The sequence below is a fragment of the Bemisia tabaci genome, chromosome 3 (assembly GCF_918797505.1).
Source record: "Bemisia tabaci chromosome 3, PGI_BMITA_v3".
Classification (NCBI taxonomy): Eukaryota; Metazoa; Arthropoda; class Insecta; order Hemiptera; family Aleyrodidae; genus Bemisia; species Bemisia tabaci.
In genome coordinates, this window is record NC_092795.1 from 6,937,851 (window position 1) to 6,955,624 (window position 17,774).

The 17,774-nt window shown below is 42.6% G+C and overlaps 1 protein-coding gene across 4 annotated transcripts in view; it reads left to right on the top strand.

The window, feature by feature from the left end:
• Window positions 1–17,774, top strand: part of LOC109030794 (leucine-rich repeat, immunoglobulin-like domain-containing kekkon 5 protein) — a 628,607-nt gene that overhangs the window by 594,525 nt on the left and 16,308 nt on the right. Inside the window, exon 3 of one of the 4 annotated variants that reach the window (XM_072297688.1) lies at window positions 9,438–9,492. The exons of the other annotated variants lie outside the window; for them this stretch is intronic. Coding sequence (XP_072153789.1) covers window positions 9,438–9,492 — 55 coding nt within the window. The remainder of the gene's footprint in view (window positions 1–9,437; window positions 9,493–17,774) is intronic. 4 annotated transcript variants of the gene reach the window in all.

Below are 17,774 nucleotides of genomic sequence, written 5' to 3' on the forward strand. Positions count from 1 at the left end.
TTTTATTATCATTTTTTTCAGCCGTCTGAAATAGCAGCGAAGTTTGCTCATCGAGTCTTCGACGAGTGTTTTGATTCCGGCAAAGATGAAGTAGAAAGCCTACTGCATTGTAAAAATGACGAATATCGTAGTGTATTTTGAATAAAACATCCGCCCTTTTTACCATGTATCACAAGACTTCACACCATTGCCGCATGCGCGTTGGACCAACGCCGTTGGTGCATCTTCGTGCTCTTACCGCGAGAGCCAGGGCTCGCTGTAAGTAATTGATGCTCGTAAGCATGGTGCACACACGTGACGTCATTAATTATAATGAGCCTTGGCGCAGTGTAATTGGCGATTTAAAGTGCATGCCATAAATGATGGACACCCGTCATTGAGCAGAATCGTTGGGTGTCAGGATCCTCAAGGGCATTTGTTTTTTCAGGATACTCACGAGTAACGTCGTAATCAGTGTTCGAAACTCACAGGCGCCAACGCGCCAAATGCGCCTAAAAAATCGGCCGTGGCGCCTAAAAAATGAAGGCTTTGCGCCAACGTGGCCCCTAAAAATTGTCCCCTAAAAATCTGGATTTTCACAGGAAGTCACACGAAGAAAGAAAAACAAATCCATTTGAATTGAAAAAACTCAGAATTTGCAGCACTACAAGTGAAAGCTTGCTTTTTCTATTCTTCAGGATTTCATTCTTAGTGCTTTTGTCTTCCCTAAGTTACAGCTCCTTACTAGTTCTATCACGAAAACATCTTGCTTCTAACTTTTCACTAAATGTGCCGTAATAAATAGGCAAAAAGTCAATTTGGCGCCTAAGAAATCTTCAATGGCCCCTAAAAATCGGACTTGATGCGCAACATGGCTCTTAAAACTCAAAGGTGCGTTTCGAACACTGGTTGTAATGCAGTACGGGGGGTTAGTATTAATTGGACCGCGTTTAGCAGAAAGAAACAAAGCCACATCAGCTATTGTCAAATTTAACTGACGAATTTAATTTTCTTACGAGAGAACGTTTGTGCGGATTTTCTGAAATGTTTTGAATTGAAATGAATGAATTTGCTGCGCACTTGGCAGAAACCTCTCTGAGACTTGCACGAAAAAACGCACAACCGTTTTCATGCTGAAAATTAAATTGCCTGATTAAATTTGACAACAACTGATGTGGCTTAGTTCTTTCTGCTTAGTTTCTTTCTGCTTAACGTGGTCCAATTAGCAGATTTCCTAAAGGCGAAAGATACCACTATTTTCACGCCACTGTACGTAAAATCGTATCGCTCATATCGCAGGCGCATTATCACACGGAGTGCGCGGAAAGTATCATTAGCATCAGCCATTTTCCAGCAGAATAATCCGCATCATGAAACAGTCTCCCCATCCTTTCCTGCCTCCCCATCCAGCCGTGCTAAGGAAAAACGCTGTATGAACATCCGAGAGTCGCAAAATTTCCCTTGATAAAACATGTATTTTTGACAACATTCATGCATATTTTCCCTTGAAATGTTCAGATGTTTTACATTAAATTGCGTACAAAATTATATGACATTAATAACGAAAATATCATTCACGATTTTCCCAGTAATATCGGTTTTTTTCGGAGGAAACTTGGCAACGTCTGAAGGCTCTTACGGCATTTCTCCTTAGCACGGCAGTATCGTACGTTTCAAGAAAGGCCTAACATTGAACATTCAACAGACCCGTGCGTATTGGAGCCGGTCTCCGAGCGCGTATACCGTCGTACCGTATTTATCTCTGTTGGCAGCTTTGAAACAGTGTGACTGTGTGACCGAGGGTCGGGTTGCGTGTCAACCTGTCACCGGTTTAATCATCCGACTCTGTAAATACGGTTTTTCAATAGGCTGGCTCTTAACGCGGGCTTGTTAATTCTATTACGCTGCGGAATCCTCGCCTTAATAGGCCTCCAGTACAAGCCCGCAGCCCGGAATCATTTCCATAATCCAATTAGAATGCTGTTTCTGAAATCCGCCCACCAGTTTTCTCACTAATAGCTCCCGTCTCCCAGCTTCTCTGGAGAGCCAACGGTCGCCGGAGCGTCGTCGTCTCGAGATACTTGTTTTGCCTCGTGAATGTCGACTTGGGATAGGTCAGGAAGCTTTTTTTCGTGTGTTCCCAGGACTCTTAATGAAGACGAAACAGTTCTCTGCACGGAGGCCTGTCCGAAGTTACACGGAGAAAAAAACTTCGTGCGTGGGACCCGAAGTTTAGGTCATATGGATCTCTGAAGTTTTCAGATTGAGCATCTGAACACTTTAGGTCCAGCTATCGAGATTTGGATCACACATCTGAAACTTCAGTTCTTACATCGAGTACTTCAGATATGAGAACTGAAGTACTTCAGATGTGAGAATTGAAGTTTTTCGGATGTGAAAATCGAAGTACTTCCGATGTAAGAACTGAAGTTTCAGATGTGTGATCCAAACCTCAGCAGCTGGACCTTAAGTGTTCGAATGCTCAATCCAAAAACTTCAGAGATCCATATGACCTAAACTTCGGGTCCCACGCACGAAGTTTTTTCTCGAAGTCTCCGTGTAGAAATGGACATTTTTAAGGTGAGGCAAGGCGTACTTGTCCTGAAAGTCCGGAAAAAGTTCTGATTTTTCCGAGGACGGTCTGAAAGTATCGAAGTACGGAAATTACGCAAGGAGATCCGGAATTTCCGCTTCATGCCATGCGTGTTTTTTTAAGACAGTTCGAAAAGTATGCAATCCCTTGCACACTGATTTTCAGTGCATTGTTGGCCTACTAGATCGTGATTGTGCAGTCAGTTGATCTTCAGGCTACGAATGAGCTTTGAATTTCGTGGCTGCATCGTTATAATCGTGATTTGCAAGTGAATTTCAAATTTTTAAAAAAAAATTGATTTCAGTCCAATGGAGGTAGTGAAAAAGTTACAAATTTTGAAAATAAAGAGCCGCTGATTTTCTTGGGAATATACTGAAAATGTACTCTAGCAGGATTTTTAGTTTCGGGGATAGCTAACCGCACATTCTCCCCTGCCAAAACTCCTGAGTCGAGGAAAAGTATTTTAGTTGTGAAAATACGCCGTGAATTCCATAACCTAAACTGAGAAGTAGTAATTCAAAACTTGTTTTCGGTTCGAACTTGTTCTGAATTGATTCCTTTCAGAGGCGTAGGAAGGGGAAGGCCAAGGGGGGCCTGCCCTCCCCCCCAGAATTGGAAATAGTATCATCTGCCCCCCCCCCCCCCCCGAGAAATTCTGGATGGTGCAGAAACACCCTCTTCAACGGTAAGTCTCTGTCGCCGTGGCCCGTGAGAGGATGCCTATAAATAGAATAACCTGTTGAATGCAACAATTTCAAAGTATTTTAACCTTAAAATGCATAAAACTGGGTGATTTTTAGGCAGAAATTGAAGGAAGATTAGCGCCACAAGTGCCTCGAAATGCGCTCAAATAGAGTTAAAATTTCAAAAATTTTCTGGAAAGCCCCCCCCCCCCCCCCCCCAGCAAAATGACGTAGCTACGCCTATGATTCCTTTCTATTTAAAATCGGTCCCAACGAGCAGCATGAGTAGCCTATACATCGTTTCTACAAATAATTATTCAGTTAGGTCATTTCGAATGGGATGTTACTCCCTATCTAGAACCATCAAATTGATAGCCTCAACATCTAACGACTCTGTTTATGACTTAACCGCGGACCGGGGTTAGAAACGGTCTTAAAACACGTGCAAGGAGTAGGTTGACTTCGACGCAGTGAAAGTTACGATTGTTTTTCATTTCTTCTGCATCACTTCTCTCCCTACAAATTCTCAGCTGGACAGTTCACGACACTCCACTCCTATCCGCTGAGTCAGGCGGTTGGGTTGCAGACGGAGATAGGTACGGCGATGCGTAATAGAATTACGATCGTCGCTGCCAAGTTCTCTCGTTCCTCCATAGTTTTTATGTTTTCGCAGCGTTTTGTCAGAGAAAATAATTTCATTGTTGGGAGGGCAAGGGGGACAACGGGAGCTTGTTTTTTCTTCACATTCTAGGGAATGATACGTTTTTTTCGCAGCAGTGTCCTGTTGGCAACACTTGTGAAAGATCCAAAGGGAGGTATTGGGGGACGGAGGTTGGCGATTAGTGGAATGGAAGAAATCTTATCTGGTTTTCTGCAAATGAAACAGGAGACCAACTCGTCGACCACCGATTACGCTTCGTTGATCCAACCAACTCAACTTCAGCCTCGCGGGTTTCGCTGTGTTTTCCCCGTTACGGTGGATTTCAAGGATTCCTCCTATCCTCCGTCCCGAAGGTAAATGACGGGTATCACGGATGAGAGTCCGGGTGACATTCTTGAAAAATTAAGTTAGGTGAAACTACCCATTCCTTGCACTTGGATTGATGTACAGGATGTTTCAGGATTTGTATGAGCATGAGTCCAAGTTTAATTTTTCTCACCAATGTAGAGTTTTTTCCACAAAAAAAAAAACTGCCCTAGTTGGAGTTAGTCTCGTCGTAATACCGAGATACTCGTCGACAGTGATGCAAAAAGTTCTTCGGCCTATACGCAGGCTCGAGCAACCAGGGATTCAGCCTACTTCTTATGACATCGCGCATTCGCAGTAATTTTCTAAAAATTAATTCGCATTAATTGTTTTAATTCAACGATTTTGTAATACATTTCTCAAAAATTTAACACTTTCGCAGTAGTTTTTTTCAAATCTTCAACACTCAAAAGCAGTAATTATTTTTTAAAAAATTCAACGCTATCGCTTTAATTTTATAAAAATCAGTGCGTTGAGCATTAGAATAAAACAGATTTTTTTCATTCGTGAAAACGAACGTGTGATTACACAAACTGAAAGTTGGGTTTAACGCACCAACGAGTTGACATGATATAGAGCATCTTATTTTCCTAAATTTTGTGGATATGCAATATTTCTTCTTGGTAATCAAAATATTTGTATCTTGTGTTTCGCACCTTTCAACGTTTCTACTCAGACTTAAAAATTTCTGAGTCAGCCAAAGAGGGTTCGCGTTCTCCGTCAGTGGCGTGGCGCGAATGATCGATCATCGATATTTCCCCATTTGAATCCGTGGTAAAGAATGGATCATTGAGGTGTTCGCTGCGAACGCCCTGTGAATCGATCCTTTTCCATAGGTTTAAATGACAGATCAATCGATATATCGCAAAGCACGCCACGCCACTGTTCTCCTTCATTTTGTAGACATGCAATTTTCTTTTCTCTAAAGCCGAAAAAGTCGTATTATGCGCTTCTCCCTATCCAACTTCTCTACCCTGCGTTAAAGTCTGTCAGTCCGCCGAAAAGAGTTCCCGTTCTCCTCATTTCGCGGATATGCAATTTTACCTACTCGCGAATGTATATCGATTCTCGGAGGGGCCAGGTGTTCCGACAAAAATCGATTATTCAACCCAGGTTTAAACGTAGCGAAAACAATCCTGTCAACTCCCCGGATCCGTCAATCTCCCCTTAGTAACACGGCAAGCCGACGTTGTGCTCGTTGTGCCGCCTTCGCAGGAGAACTTAAAAACCAGGAGGACGGTAATTGATGCAGACACACTCCCACCTCGATCCCGACGGGAAAATGGAGGGGGAGGGAGGGGGAAGCAAGCCGATCCGCGCAGGGAGCAGTGACGTGGCGAGCTTTGCGATATATCGATTGATCTGCCATTGAAACCTATGGAATAGGATCGAGAATCAGGGTGTTCGCAACGAACACGTTAATAATCGATTCCTTACCATAGGTTTAAATGGGGGAATTTCAATAATCGATCATTAACGCCTCGCCACCGGCGGGGAGGGATCGGATCGGCGGAGCTTTTGAAACTTGACACGACTATGAGACGGCGGACGGCGAAAGCTCCGATTATGTAAAGCTCCATCGAGCGAAAACATAAACTGTCAATTCGTCCTCCCCCCGCCGCCCCCGCGCCGGCGGGCGTTTGAAACCCGACGCGGAGAATGCATCTGCACAAGCGATTGCACTCCCGGACGTTAGCCCGGAAAATTAGAGCAGAAGAAACCGTTTTCCGAGCGGGAGGGGGTGGTGGCGAAGGGGTGGGGAGGGGGGTTCGGGGAGTGCGAGGGGGAGGGGGGGCGTTGGCGGCCTTAACTTGCATTTTTATCTGGTGTTACGACCGCGCCGCATAAACTTCTTAATTGCCCTTTTTCTCGAAATCTTATCGTTTAGCATAGTTTAATTCGAATTATGTCTTTCTGCGCGCTTTTCGACGTTGAGTCGGCCGCCGCGGCGCGGCAATTAAGATCGGCCGCGGAGTTAGCGCCCGCATCGAGGGAGGATACTGTCGTACCAGGGAAAAACGCCGTATTATCAGTCGAATGTTGCCAAATTTCCCCTGTTAAAAAAGTTAGTTTGGAAGGTATTCATGCGTTTCTTTCCTTGAAATTTTCCGATATTTTAGATGCAAGCGGGAGCTAATTTGTCTGAAAAATTGGAGGGAAAGAATTCATGTGTGTATGTATGAGCCGCTTTTACGGCGCGCTAGGGCGCTCTGCGACGCCTAATCTCCACAGGAATCTGTCATGGTAGAGATCCTCCGGAAGGTGGCATCTCTCCATCTCTTCATGGATGCCCTCTACCCTCTGCCACTCTACCCCACCCGAAGAATTCATAACTTCCTCAATAAATTCGTATTTGATGAAAGGAAATTTGACAACGCCTGAAGGTTTGCACGGCGTTTTTCCCGAACGCGGCATGACTGCAGCCGTCGTGCTTAAGAAAAATGCCGTAAGTGCATTCAACCCGTGCCAAACTTCCTTCGATAGTGCAAGAATTCAAGTATCAAGTTTTTTTTTAAATAATTACGGAAATTTAGGAAATCTGGTACCTAAATCGTATTCCACGTGTAAACTAAGGAATTTCTAATATCCAAGTCTGCATGAGGGAATTTACTTAAGAAAATCGAGGAATGAGAGAAATGGAGAATTCCAGCCACCCTACTGCACACCTAGGATCTCAACCGCGCTCCATAAGCTCTAATTGGATTGCATTTTGCAAAAAGAAACCAGGAGCATTGCAATGTTGCGAAGATTGTACAACTTCATCAATTGTAATTTAACTATCGACATCCCGAAAAAATATAAAATTTACATGGTAATTTTGTCTTATATTTACAGTTTTTAGCGAGTATAATAGATGCTGTTTATAGATAATCAGGTTTTCCTTCCAAGACAGTAGAAGTTGCACAATCTTCGCACGGTAGAAATGCTCCAGGTTCCTTTTTGCAAGATGCAATCCAATTTTAAGCTGGATACATCTCGTGAGAAATATTTTCATATTCCAAATCATTGAAAACTCAAGGAGAAGCCAGAAATTCCATTAGATGAAAACCGTGAATAATATGTTTCATAATATTCGAAGGAAAATATTTACATCGTCGTCGTCGCCCCCCCCCCCCCCACGAAAGAACGTTACAAAATTTCAATTTTTCCTTATTTCCCCAGGGGGATCTACGGCATTTCTAACTGATAACGTCACTGATTTTTCTTCGGCTCTCATGCTAAATCCAGAAAAATTTTGGACAAAAATTGCATAGGCTCATTCTTGTAAGGAATTGAAGTGTTTGAGTCAATTTCGCAACCTTGAAGTAGAGTTACGTTCTTCGTCCAGGAAACGAAATGTCCGCCGTGATAGCAAAGAGAGCCGTGAGTGCAAAATTTTCGAAATCCAGTTTTCTTCAAAATTCGTCTAAACTCTATTAAATGAAATTACTGAGACAGCTAAAACAGCAAAATTCATCCTAATTTAATGAAAACGAGACGTATGAGAAACCCGTAGGTGCACAAAAAATGACATAGTTTTCTTCAAGACAGCCGCAGGTACATGAGAGCCAATGAAAACAGTGCTTTCCAGTAAAGTGCCGCCCTCTTCTGCCAATTTCTTACCTGAAAATGTGTTTGTTGTGCGTCCAAAACGCAACCACGAAAGCATGCAGAAGATAGCACTTACGGCTGTCTTGCCTAACAATAACCTAGCACGAAAATGAAAAATACCCTTTTTACGTAATGGAAATAAAATCAGTCGATTTTTAATCATCCATGCGATTTCTAGGAGTCTTCCGGACGAATAGTGGCAATTTGACAAAGAACGGAGGCCTCTTTCAATAAAATGTTCCGATCAGAAGCTTCTGAGCCGTTTTCTCAGAACTTCATTTTTGCACTTACGGCTCTCTTCGCTATCACGGCAGATGTGCTCCAAGAAATGATCTTTTTTTCCGCGGGAATCTGGCAACGTTTGTAAGTTCTTACGGCGTTGTTCCTGAACAGGGCATCGGGGCGAGGGAATGCGGCCGCGAGGCCCTAGTTAAAGTTATGACTCGGAATTGATCGCGAGGCTGCGTCTTTTTCAATCCTTTCTTTACGACTGGAAAATGAATTTAACTCTCATTGCTCGCGACGTCCATGACGCCAAAGAAAACACTAATTAATATCCCCCGTGAGATGCTCAGTACAATGTGGCCGCGTAATTACCCACCGGCCAATGGGCTCGCTCTCCGGTGAACCTGATTATCTTTCTTTGAAGGCTCCCCGAATAAAGTGCGTAACGAGACGGTTTTCTCTCCCAGTCTCTGCGCTCTTTATACCGTGCCAAGGAAGAACGCCGTACAAACGTTCGATATTTGCCAAATTTCCCTTACAAAATATTTATTTTGTAGGAGATGTATGCATATGTCCGGTTGAAATTTTCAGATATTTCAGATCAAACTGCGAACTAAATTATTTGAAAAATTAGAAGTAAAATATTCAGAATTTTCCCCATAAATTCGTTTTGTATGGAAGGGATTATGGCAACGTCTGAAGGCTCATACGGCGTTTTTCCTTAGCAAAGCAGAGTACTAGACGCGGTTGAGTGTATGTCGAGCGGTTTGTCCATAGTTTCATTCGATTTATCCGTCTTAATAGCTCTGAGGTCGTTTTCCTTTTGTTTAATGTGTATTCTCAGCTTTGGCGCGATGCATTCTGGGCACTATGGATGAAATCGAAGTATAAGTATTAGAGGGACTGTTTTGGAAAAATTGGAATGCCAGTATCCAGATCTATCACTCAAGAGTATTTATTCCCAAAATCGCATTTTAAAACCTTAAATCATGACCCAAAGTTCTGTTTTCAGTTAACCATTGATACATGTAGATTGATAGGAATCGCCTTCAATCAGGAACCGTACTCGTGAACTTAATTTTAAGGCTTTCATCTTTGATTTTTTTGTACGACCATTGCTGAATGATTGGTTGACGGACTGAAGTTTCGGTTTAGCAACAAAGGTACTGATTATGTCTAGCGAAACACGGAATTTTAGCCGGAGATCTATCATGTTTTTAGGCATTAAAAGCGAAAATTTTGCGAATATCATGTATGGTGCATTTAATTAGTTGGTTTAGTCATACTTCAGCATTCTTAATGATTTCAGTTCTAATTTTGTTTTTTTATCTGTTCACAGGTAAGTCGATGCTTAATACCAGCTCACTTATTAGTGTCACCGCTGTGTTATTCACGTGAGTCCTTTGTATATAGATTTCTCATTTTAAATGAATTTTTATTGCGGCAGAAGAGCCCTCAAAAAATAAAATGGAAGAGACATGCTAAAGGGTGTAGAAAACACACAGTTTGAATGTATACAAATTACTTCCCATACACTCGACAAATTAACAGTCGAGTTTTCACGCGCTCATTACAGAGTTGTTCATAGTTTTACAAGCGCTAACGCCTCGTCCCGCGGTTTAATTCGTGTTAATTTCTCACAGCCCGAAAAATGTTTCCCCTTCCCTCTCACGCAGACTCGCTGCTATATAAATCGTCTGTCGTTTGATCTCGGCCCTTTGACGGTGTCAATAAAATCGTGAGCCGTGATGTGAAATGATAAGATTTATTAAACCGTTAGTGATAATGACCGGGAGGCATGCAATATCTGATGAGTGATTCCAAGTTCCGTTCTGTCGGTCCGTTTCCGTAGAACGTAAAAAGTAATGTTTTCCCTCGTGTTTTGATGCATGCCGCTCCGTATCATAATCCCAGATGCATGCGGGGGAGGATGAGAAATTCATAAACATAAAAAGACGTACATAAATATTCAAGAAAATGGGATCAAGGAAGTTATTTTTCCCACAACAATTAAGCGAGGTAGGGTGCCGTAGCTCGAATCTTTTTTGATAAGACAGCCTCGGCGGTTTTAATTAGGGGTAATAAACTAGACTGTTTCTTTTTTAAACATTTTCACCGAATCTGTGTCATGATGATAGCTGGCAAGTGAATTTTTTGCTGGATTCTAACAGTACGAACATAAGTCACAACGCACAATATGATGGTTTCATTTTGTATAGAGTACTTTTATAGGGGAGACTATCATGCCATAGAGGATCAATGACAAAGCGTGGATGCTCGATCATCGATATTTCCCCATTTGAAGCTGCGCGGTAAAGAATCGATTATCAAGGTGTTCGTTCGTCTTTTCTCGATTCCCGTCCGGAGATTCGATAGGAACTTTTCTCGGCTCAAAGGATCGGGGTCGGATGACAATTTTGCAATGCTAAGGAAAAACACCGTATGAGTCTTCAAACGTTGCTAAAACCGTCTTAAAATTTCATTTTTTGGGAAAATTAAGATCTTTCCTACTTGATATTATTAGATACTTTGGATCGTACAACGAAAAAAATTCTCTAAAAAATTGGACAGAAAGTATCCATGTCGCAGGCAATTGGTCAAATGAGGAATTAGGTTATAGAACATCAAATTTCGTAAATTTAAGGAGAAGAGCCCACAAGTTTTCAACATTTTGGGAAAAATAACTCATCAAATCTACGAACTTTCCTTGTCTCTTCCTCTTCAAATTCCTCTATCACATTTAAATGAGAAAATTTAAAAAAAAAAAAAAAAATCCGTATTTAATGATATGCTGAAAATGTCTAGATAAATGTGCGCTCAGCAGCTAAAAATCGTTTATTGTAGATCCATTGTAGATCCACATTTTACAGAAAATTCTTTCTTCCAAGAGCAATGAATTTGAAATCGCAGGATGTAAAGTTAACCGCGGGGGCAGTAAAGGCAGCATTTTGGGATCACCACACGGAGAAAAAAACGTAGTGCGTGGGACCCGAAGTTTAGGTCATATGGATCTCTGAAGTTTTCGGATTGAGCATCTGAACACTTTAGGTCTAGCTGTCGAGGTTCGGATCACACATCTGAAACTTCAGTTCTTACATCTGAAGTACTTCAGATGTGAGAACCGAAGTTTTTCGGATGTGAAAACCGAAGTACTTCAGATGTAAGAACTGAAGTTTCAGATGTGTGATCCAAACCTCAGCAGCTGGACCTAAAGTGTTCAGATGCTCAATCCGGAAACTTCGGAGATCCATATGTCCTAAACTTCGGGTCCCACGCACGAAGGTTTTTTCCCCGTGCGGACACATCATTGACTTCGTAGATGCTAAAAGAGCATATTATTTTTTTCAGTGTACGTCAATTCGGCAACGCACGGAGACTCATACGCTGTTCTTCCTTGAATCCTCAGCGGTCCTCGGGGTGGATCCGATGGCAAGGGAGGATGGGGAGGAGGGCTCTCGGCGGGAATGTAATGGAGGTTAATTTGACGTCGAATGTAGCAATGTATTATTAGCGGCGCAACCCTCCGCGGATCCGAGCCCCCCGCGATGCGCGTCGCCTTTTGACGTCGCAAAGGTCTCGCCGTTGCCACCGCAGCGCCACCTTTGACCCCGACTCCACCTCCCGACGTCCTCCACGCCCCGCTTTAATTAAGATCCGCACTCCCAACACCGGTTACGTCCGCGCTAGAGCCGAATCCTTCAGCGATTTCGTCGCTCCTCTGACGTGAGGACCTAACTGCTTTTTCGGATGACCCCTGACGTCCGTATAACTCCATGCGTTCCAGGTCTCATACCGAGATTGAGATACGCCCTTACGCCAGAGGAGCTACGATTTGTCCCGAATTGGAGACCTACACTGCCATGATAGCGAAGAGAGCCCAAAATTTTCGAAATCGGGTTTCCTTCAGAATTGGTACAATCTCTTTTGCTGAAATCACGAAATGCTAAAGAACCACTCATCATGTATGTCGCACAAATGGTGAAATCAGGCATTTTGTCAATGCCTAGCCAATGTCAAACATTCTCTAGTTGATATCCGTTTTTTCTCATTGCCGAACACGTAATTCCCTGGTCACATTCAGAGTATAATCTTTGCAATCGGTGAAAATGTAATCTTTATTCCCGTTTGTGACACTGTGAAAGGCCTACAATACGGAAACCAATCATAAAGGATTCACATTGTCTTAGACTCTCAAGATAAAAATGGAAAGACATCTGACGAAGAGAGGCAAACGATTCGTTCCGAGTTGGAGACCCAGGCTGCCGTGATAGTGAAGAGAGCCGTAAGTCCCAAATTTTCGAAATCGAGTTTCCGTCAAAATCCGTCCAATCTCTTTTGGCTGAAATTATCGAAATGGCTAAAAGAACCAACTTCATCATGTATATAAGAACACGAGACATGAGAGAGCCGTTAGTGCGCCGAAAATGACGCAGTTTCAGTCAAAGCAGCCGTAGGTGGAATTATTCCTCCGAAAAGCCAATGGAAACAGTGCTGTCAAGTGAAATGCCGCTTTTTTCAGCCATTTTTAAACCTGTAAATTTTTTTGTTGTGTGTTCAAAATGCAACCACGAATCATGCAGAGGATAGCACTTACGGCTGTCTTGCCTAACCCTAGCCTAACATGAACATGAATACCCTTTTTCTATAATTGAAGTAAAAATTGTTCGATTTTGAATCATCCAAACGATTTACAAGAGTCATTCTGATGATTGGCGGCAATTTGACAGAGAACAGAGGCTTTTTTCAATAAAATTTATCGCTCAGGCGCTAATGAGCCATTTTTCTCAAAACTTCATTTTTGCACTTATAACTCTCTTCACTATCAAGGCAGTATTCCCAAGATATCATTACAGGGTCTCGTTTTATATCGAGTACACTGAAAAAAAACTCCGGCCGTGGGAGCCGCAATTACGGGCTGTATAGACATACCGTCCGTTCCGAGCTCAAAGGCCGAAAATTCCGGCCTCTGAACCGGAGCAATCGAAGCTACGCCTCCAGCAGCCGGAATTTTTGGGCTTTGAGCCCGGAACGGACGGTATGTCTATATAGCCCGTAATGGGCCTGTTGCATGCAAGAGATACAGCCGTGCGAATAGACTTTTTAGAGGTTAAATGACACGAAAATTACGATGGTCACATTAAAAAAGTCTGAAATACACTCCTTACTGCGCAATTTGTGTTGTTAGGAACGCGCTTTTTCAAATTTCCCGCGTCTGGGGGCAGTTTTCTAACGGAAACAATTAACGGCAACTCGCGGCTATTTCCGGTCAACTAAAACTGACAACATAACCTAAAAATCGGAGCTCGTGACATCGTGAAATGAAATGTAGAAGGATTGCGTTGGATACTTAAAAGTTGATCGATTTGGTTACCGCATAAAGCGTATATGGACCACTATAGGAGATCACGTTGGGTTTGTAAACAAACTGAAGGAAAAAATAACAACAACAACAACGACTCGGCATCTTCCGGAAATCACCGAGCCCGCCGTTTGCTCGTTTCCGGTGATTAGAAAACTGCCCTCAGACGCGGGAAATTTGAAAAAGCGCGTTCCTAACAGCGCAAATTGCGCAGTAAGGAGTGTATTTCAGACTTTTTTAATGTGACCATCGTAATTTTCGTGTCATTTAACCCCTTAAAAGTCTATTCGCGCGGCTGTATCTCTTGCATGCAACAGGCCCATTGCGGCTCCCACGGCCAGAGTTTTTTTTTCAGAGTGTGTAAAACAACCGAAGAGGACTATTGCTGGAGGGAGGCTGTCTCGAAGGAGGATATTCCTGGACGGGTCGAGGGTTGAGGACGGGAACGGATTTGAAGGAGGACTTAGTCTGGGCCTTTTTTCGAGCTCTCGAGCGGTAGGTGTTCCGCGGTCGGGTCTAAACCAACCCTGAAATCACTTTTCCTTTGAGGTTGAGGCGACGTCACCGCGAGCGCCCCTCGAATTACTTTCTATCGTTGTCCAGGTCTCGGCCTCCGAGTCACTTTAAAATCTCATAATTCATACGAAAAAATGAGGGGGAGGATTACGTCCCGAGGATTTGTCTCCAGACGAACGTTGCCACTTTTGACCGGTTCAGACGACTCGGTCACCGCGCTAAGGAGAAATGGACTGCATTTTGCAATTTGGACCTATAAATTCCGGCCCGGTTTAAAAACAACGTATGTGCCATTAATTCCCTATGCACATAAGTGTTTTTTCCAGATGAGCCAGAATTTATAGGTCCAAATTGCTAAATGCAGTCCAAATGTCGTTAGTGCATTATCACGTCGTCAAAGGCCTTGCTCGCGCATTCCTTGCTTGCTTAGCCCAAACTTTCTTTACTATTTTTCTTTGGAAACATAGTAAACGTAATCTCTTGAAAACTCCCTTGAATTTTTCTCTCCATCAGCAGAATATTCTGTAAAAATTTCAGGCTTTAAAGTTGGCTTGTTTCTCCGCGAAAAAATCAATTAGGGGCGGACATTTTGAAACTCCGAAATGTAGATGCGTGGTTTTGCACTTTAACCATTGATATATCAACGCACAGAGAAAAATCAACACAAAAGTCTGATTAATACGGGAAGTGAAACACAAAATAACCCTAGCCTTTGGTTGACAATTTCAAGAGAAAATTTCAGCCAGTTTTCCTAAAGAAATTTCATAAAAAAACGAGCAAATACCAACGTTGCAATCGAAGGAATGCACTTTCCTAGTTTCTTCTATTGTTTTCTGCCCTAAATTCATCGCAAACTGTACCAAAATCATGACAAATTTTGTGTTGATGTGTGTTTCACTTCCTTCATTAAGCAGAAGTAACGCGAGAAAACAATTTTTTTCATCTGTGTATTCGATGGAACGGCTTTCTTGGGGTTCGTGAGCTGGGGCCGCCGGGGGGCGTGCGCGGCAACAGGGCGTCTGCCTTCTCGACTTGTCAGTCGTCGGGCGGACCATTTGTAATCTGGACTGAGTCGGCTGATATTAGGGGCAGTTAAAAAGTAATTTGAGCAATGTGTCACTTCTAATGCGACGCGCGATCAATTCACCCTCGGCCACTTCTTTTTATTCTCTTCATAAAAGGGAGGAAAAATGAATATCCTTCTCGGAAGAGATGCGTTCTGTCTTGTTTATAGGAGGCTCCGACCGTTCCTTACCGCCCACCGCCGCTCGTAATAAATAAATGAACCGGGGTGCATGGGCGCATTCTCCGCTGTTGCCGAGTCGCGAGTCAACGCAGGGATGCAAAGTGCAGCAGGTTGATTGTTCAGGGTTTCTACTGTACGGAAAAAGTACAGATACACTAAAAAGCACGGATTTGGAAGATCGGTACGGAAGTATGGAAAAGGTACGAATTTTACGTGAAAAGGTACGGAAATTCGAGATTTTCATGATAATTCTAAAAAGTACCCTTTATATACGGGTATACGATTTCCTAAAACAATCCTATATCAAGTTTTCGGTTCCTTCAACCCAGTTCAAGTTCGGTTTCGATTTCTCGTGTTTTCCGGTGTATTCATTTGTCTCTCCATCACTCCACTTTCCCAATCCGAATGCAGTTAAAAATGCATGTGAGGTACGATGAAGTAAGGAAAAATTAAGGATTTTTAGAAACGCCGAAAAAAGGAATTTCCGGGAAAGTAAGAAAAAGCAAGAAAAAGCACTGAAAAAGCAAGGAATTAGAATAGCAGGGTATCAGTAGACACCCTGATTGTTGCAATTGATAGACAAAGCCATAGACAAAGAAGATATAGGAAGTATGGAGAGATCTTATTGGTTGAAATGGGTGGTTCTTATAGACCAAGGGGGTAAATGAAGGACTAACTTTAGGGTCTCTCTTGGGTTGCCGTTATAGTTCGTCTATTACGACCTGTGTCCATTTCAACCACCCGCCTCCACCAATAGGATCCCTCCGTATCCCTTTCGTCTTCTTTGTCTATAGCTCTGTCTACCACTTTCAACAATCAGCCCGCAGCGCTGTGAAAAAACGCCGTCGCTTGCGATTCAGGATCAGGGGAAGGCAAAGGAATTTGTAGGGTTTTATCGGAATTTTTCCCTTGTTAGATTTTGTGAACAAATCGGAAAGTTCATTAAGAAGTTAAAAAATGCGCTTCCAAGGTAGAATTTTCCAACGGATAAAGCGCGAAATTTTGAAATTAAGTCGCGTTATTGTACGAATTTTTGGGCGATGAAATCGATAGGGTCATCAGCATCTGATCGATTATCATCGATCTTATCGCAATTTTATCAATTTTATCTCTATAAAATAGTGTTCGATAAAACCGAATTTTTACCTCAAGTTATCACTATTTTTTGTTCGATAACATTATGATCAATCGCGATTTAATTGAAAATTTATGCAATGAAATGCGCCGGACGGACAGACACACGCTTACGATGAAAATACTCCCTCTACCGCAAGAAGTACGAGAAAGTAAAAATTGCCCCGGTGGTTTTTTGCCCCTAGGAATCCTTAAGTTTTCTTACAATTGGGTCGGAAATTATTTTGGTAGAGTTAAGTCCAGAAATTCGAATTCTAAATTTCAGTCGCGTTTTTTTTTTCATTTGCACGGCAACACCGCGGCTCGTTACAGCTTACCGCGACCGAAGGCGGAACGCAGGCTGGAGGTATTTAAAATTTCCGCATCCCGAGTCATACCGTGGCTCTTCTGACTCAGGACGGAACTGCATTTTGAGATGATCCCTCTTTTCCGTACAATTCCACGCACTCCAGGGTTCACATGAATCTTGCGTTACGCCCTTACGCCGCCGCCGCCGCACCGGAGCGGGACGTAAAAAACGGTGGTCATGGAAAAATGGGTCTCACTCGGAGGGCACCGTACGAGAAAAATGAGCCTCAGTTATTGAATTTTATTTTGACGAGTTAATTAACTGGGCCTCCATAAAAACGAGGCCAAGAGTTAACCGTTCGCATGCTCGTAAGTATCCCACAAAACCTGTTGAAATCCCGCTGGATGGGAGACGGTCAGCGAGTGGGGCGTTATTACGAGGAGGTGCACAAGGGGGAGATTATGACTTTTTACTTAAGACATGGGTGGAAAGTCATAAACCCGGATCGGACTGGAAAGTGTCGTTTAAAGGCGCTAATGCTCCCGAGCGCTAAGGGATAACGTCGGCGTATGAACATGCAGCGAGACGTGGCCAATTTTCCTGGTCAAATATTTAGCTTCGGGGGAAGTTATAAACATTTCTCCTAAAAAGTTTTCAAATACTTAAATTTTTGTATACTCGAATATATTTTTCTGAAAATTCGGAAGGAAAATATTCGTCAAGTTTCCTTGTTTGGTTTTTTATAAAAGGAAATGTAGCTAGGTCTAAGGCTCATACGACTTTCTTCTCTAGGGCGGCAAAATAGGATCCGATTCCCATACCATGAGCACTGTGCGAGGGCCTTTCTCCTCTCTGTCAAACAGAAAAAGAAGAATGAGGAGAAAAAAGAAAGAAAGAAAGAAGAAGTAAAAATATAAAATAACAGATTGAGAAAACGAAGAAAATTCTTTGGAGGTCCCAGACAAATGAGGGACTTGGGAGACAAGTGGGATAAATGCAGTTTTCGCTGCTTCAAAAAATACAAGTTTAAAGTTTCAATTTAATGCAGCCTTGTGGCGGAAAGAAAGTTTAAACTCACTTCTTGATGCTTAAAAATTATATTTTAGTAGTGAATTTTTCATAGAACATAAAT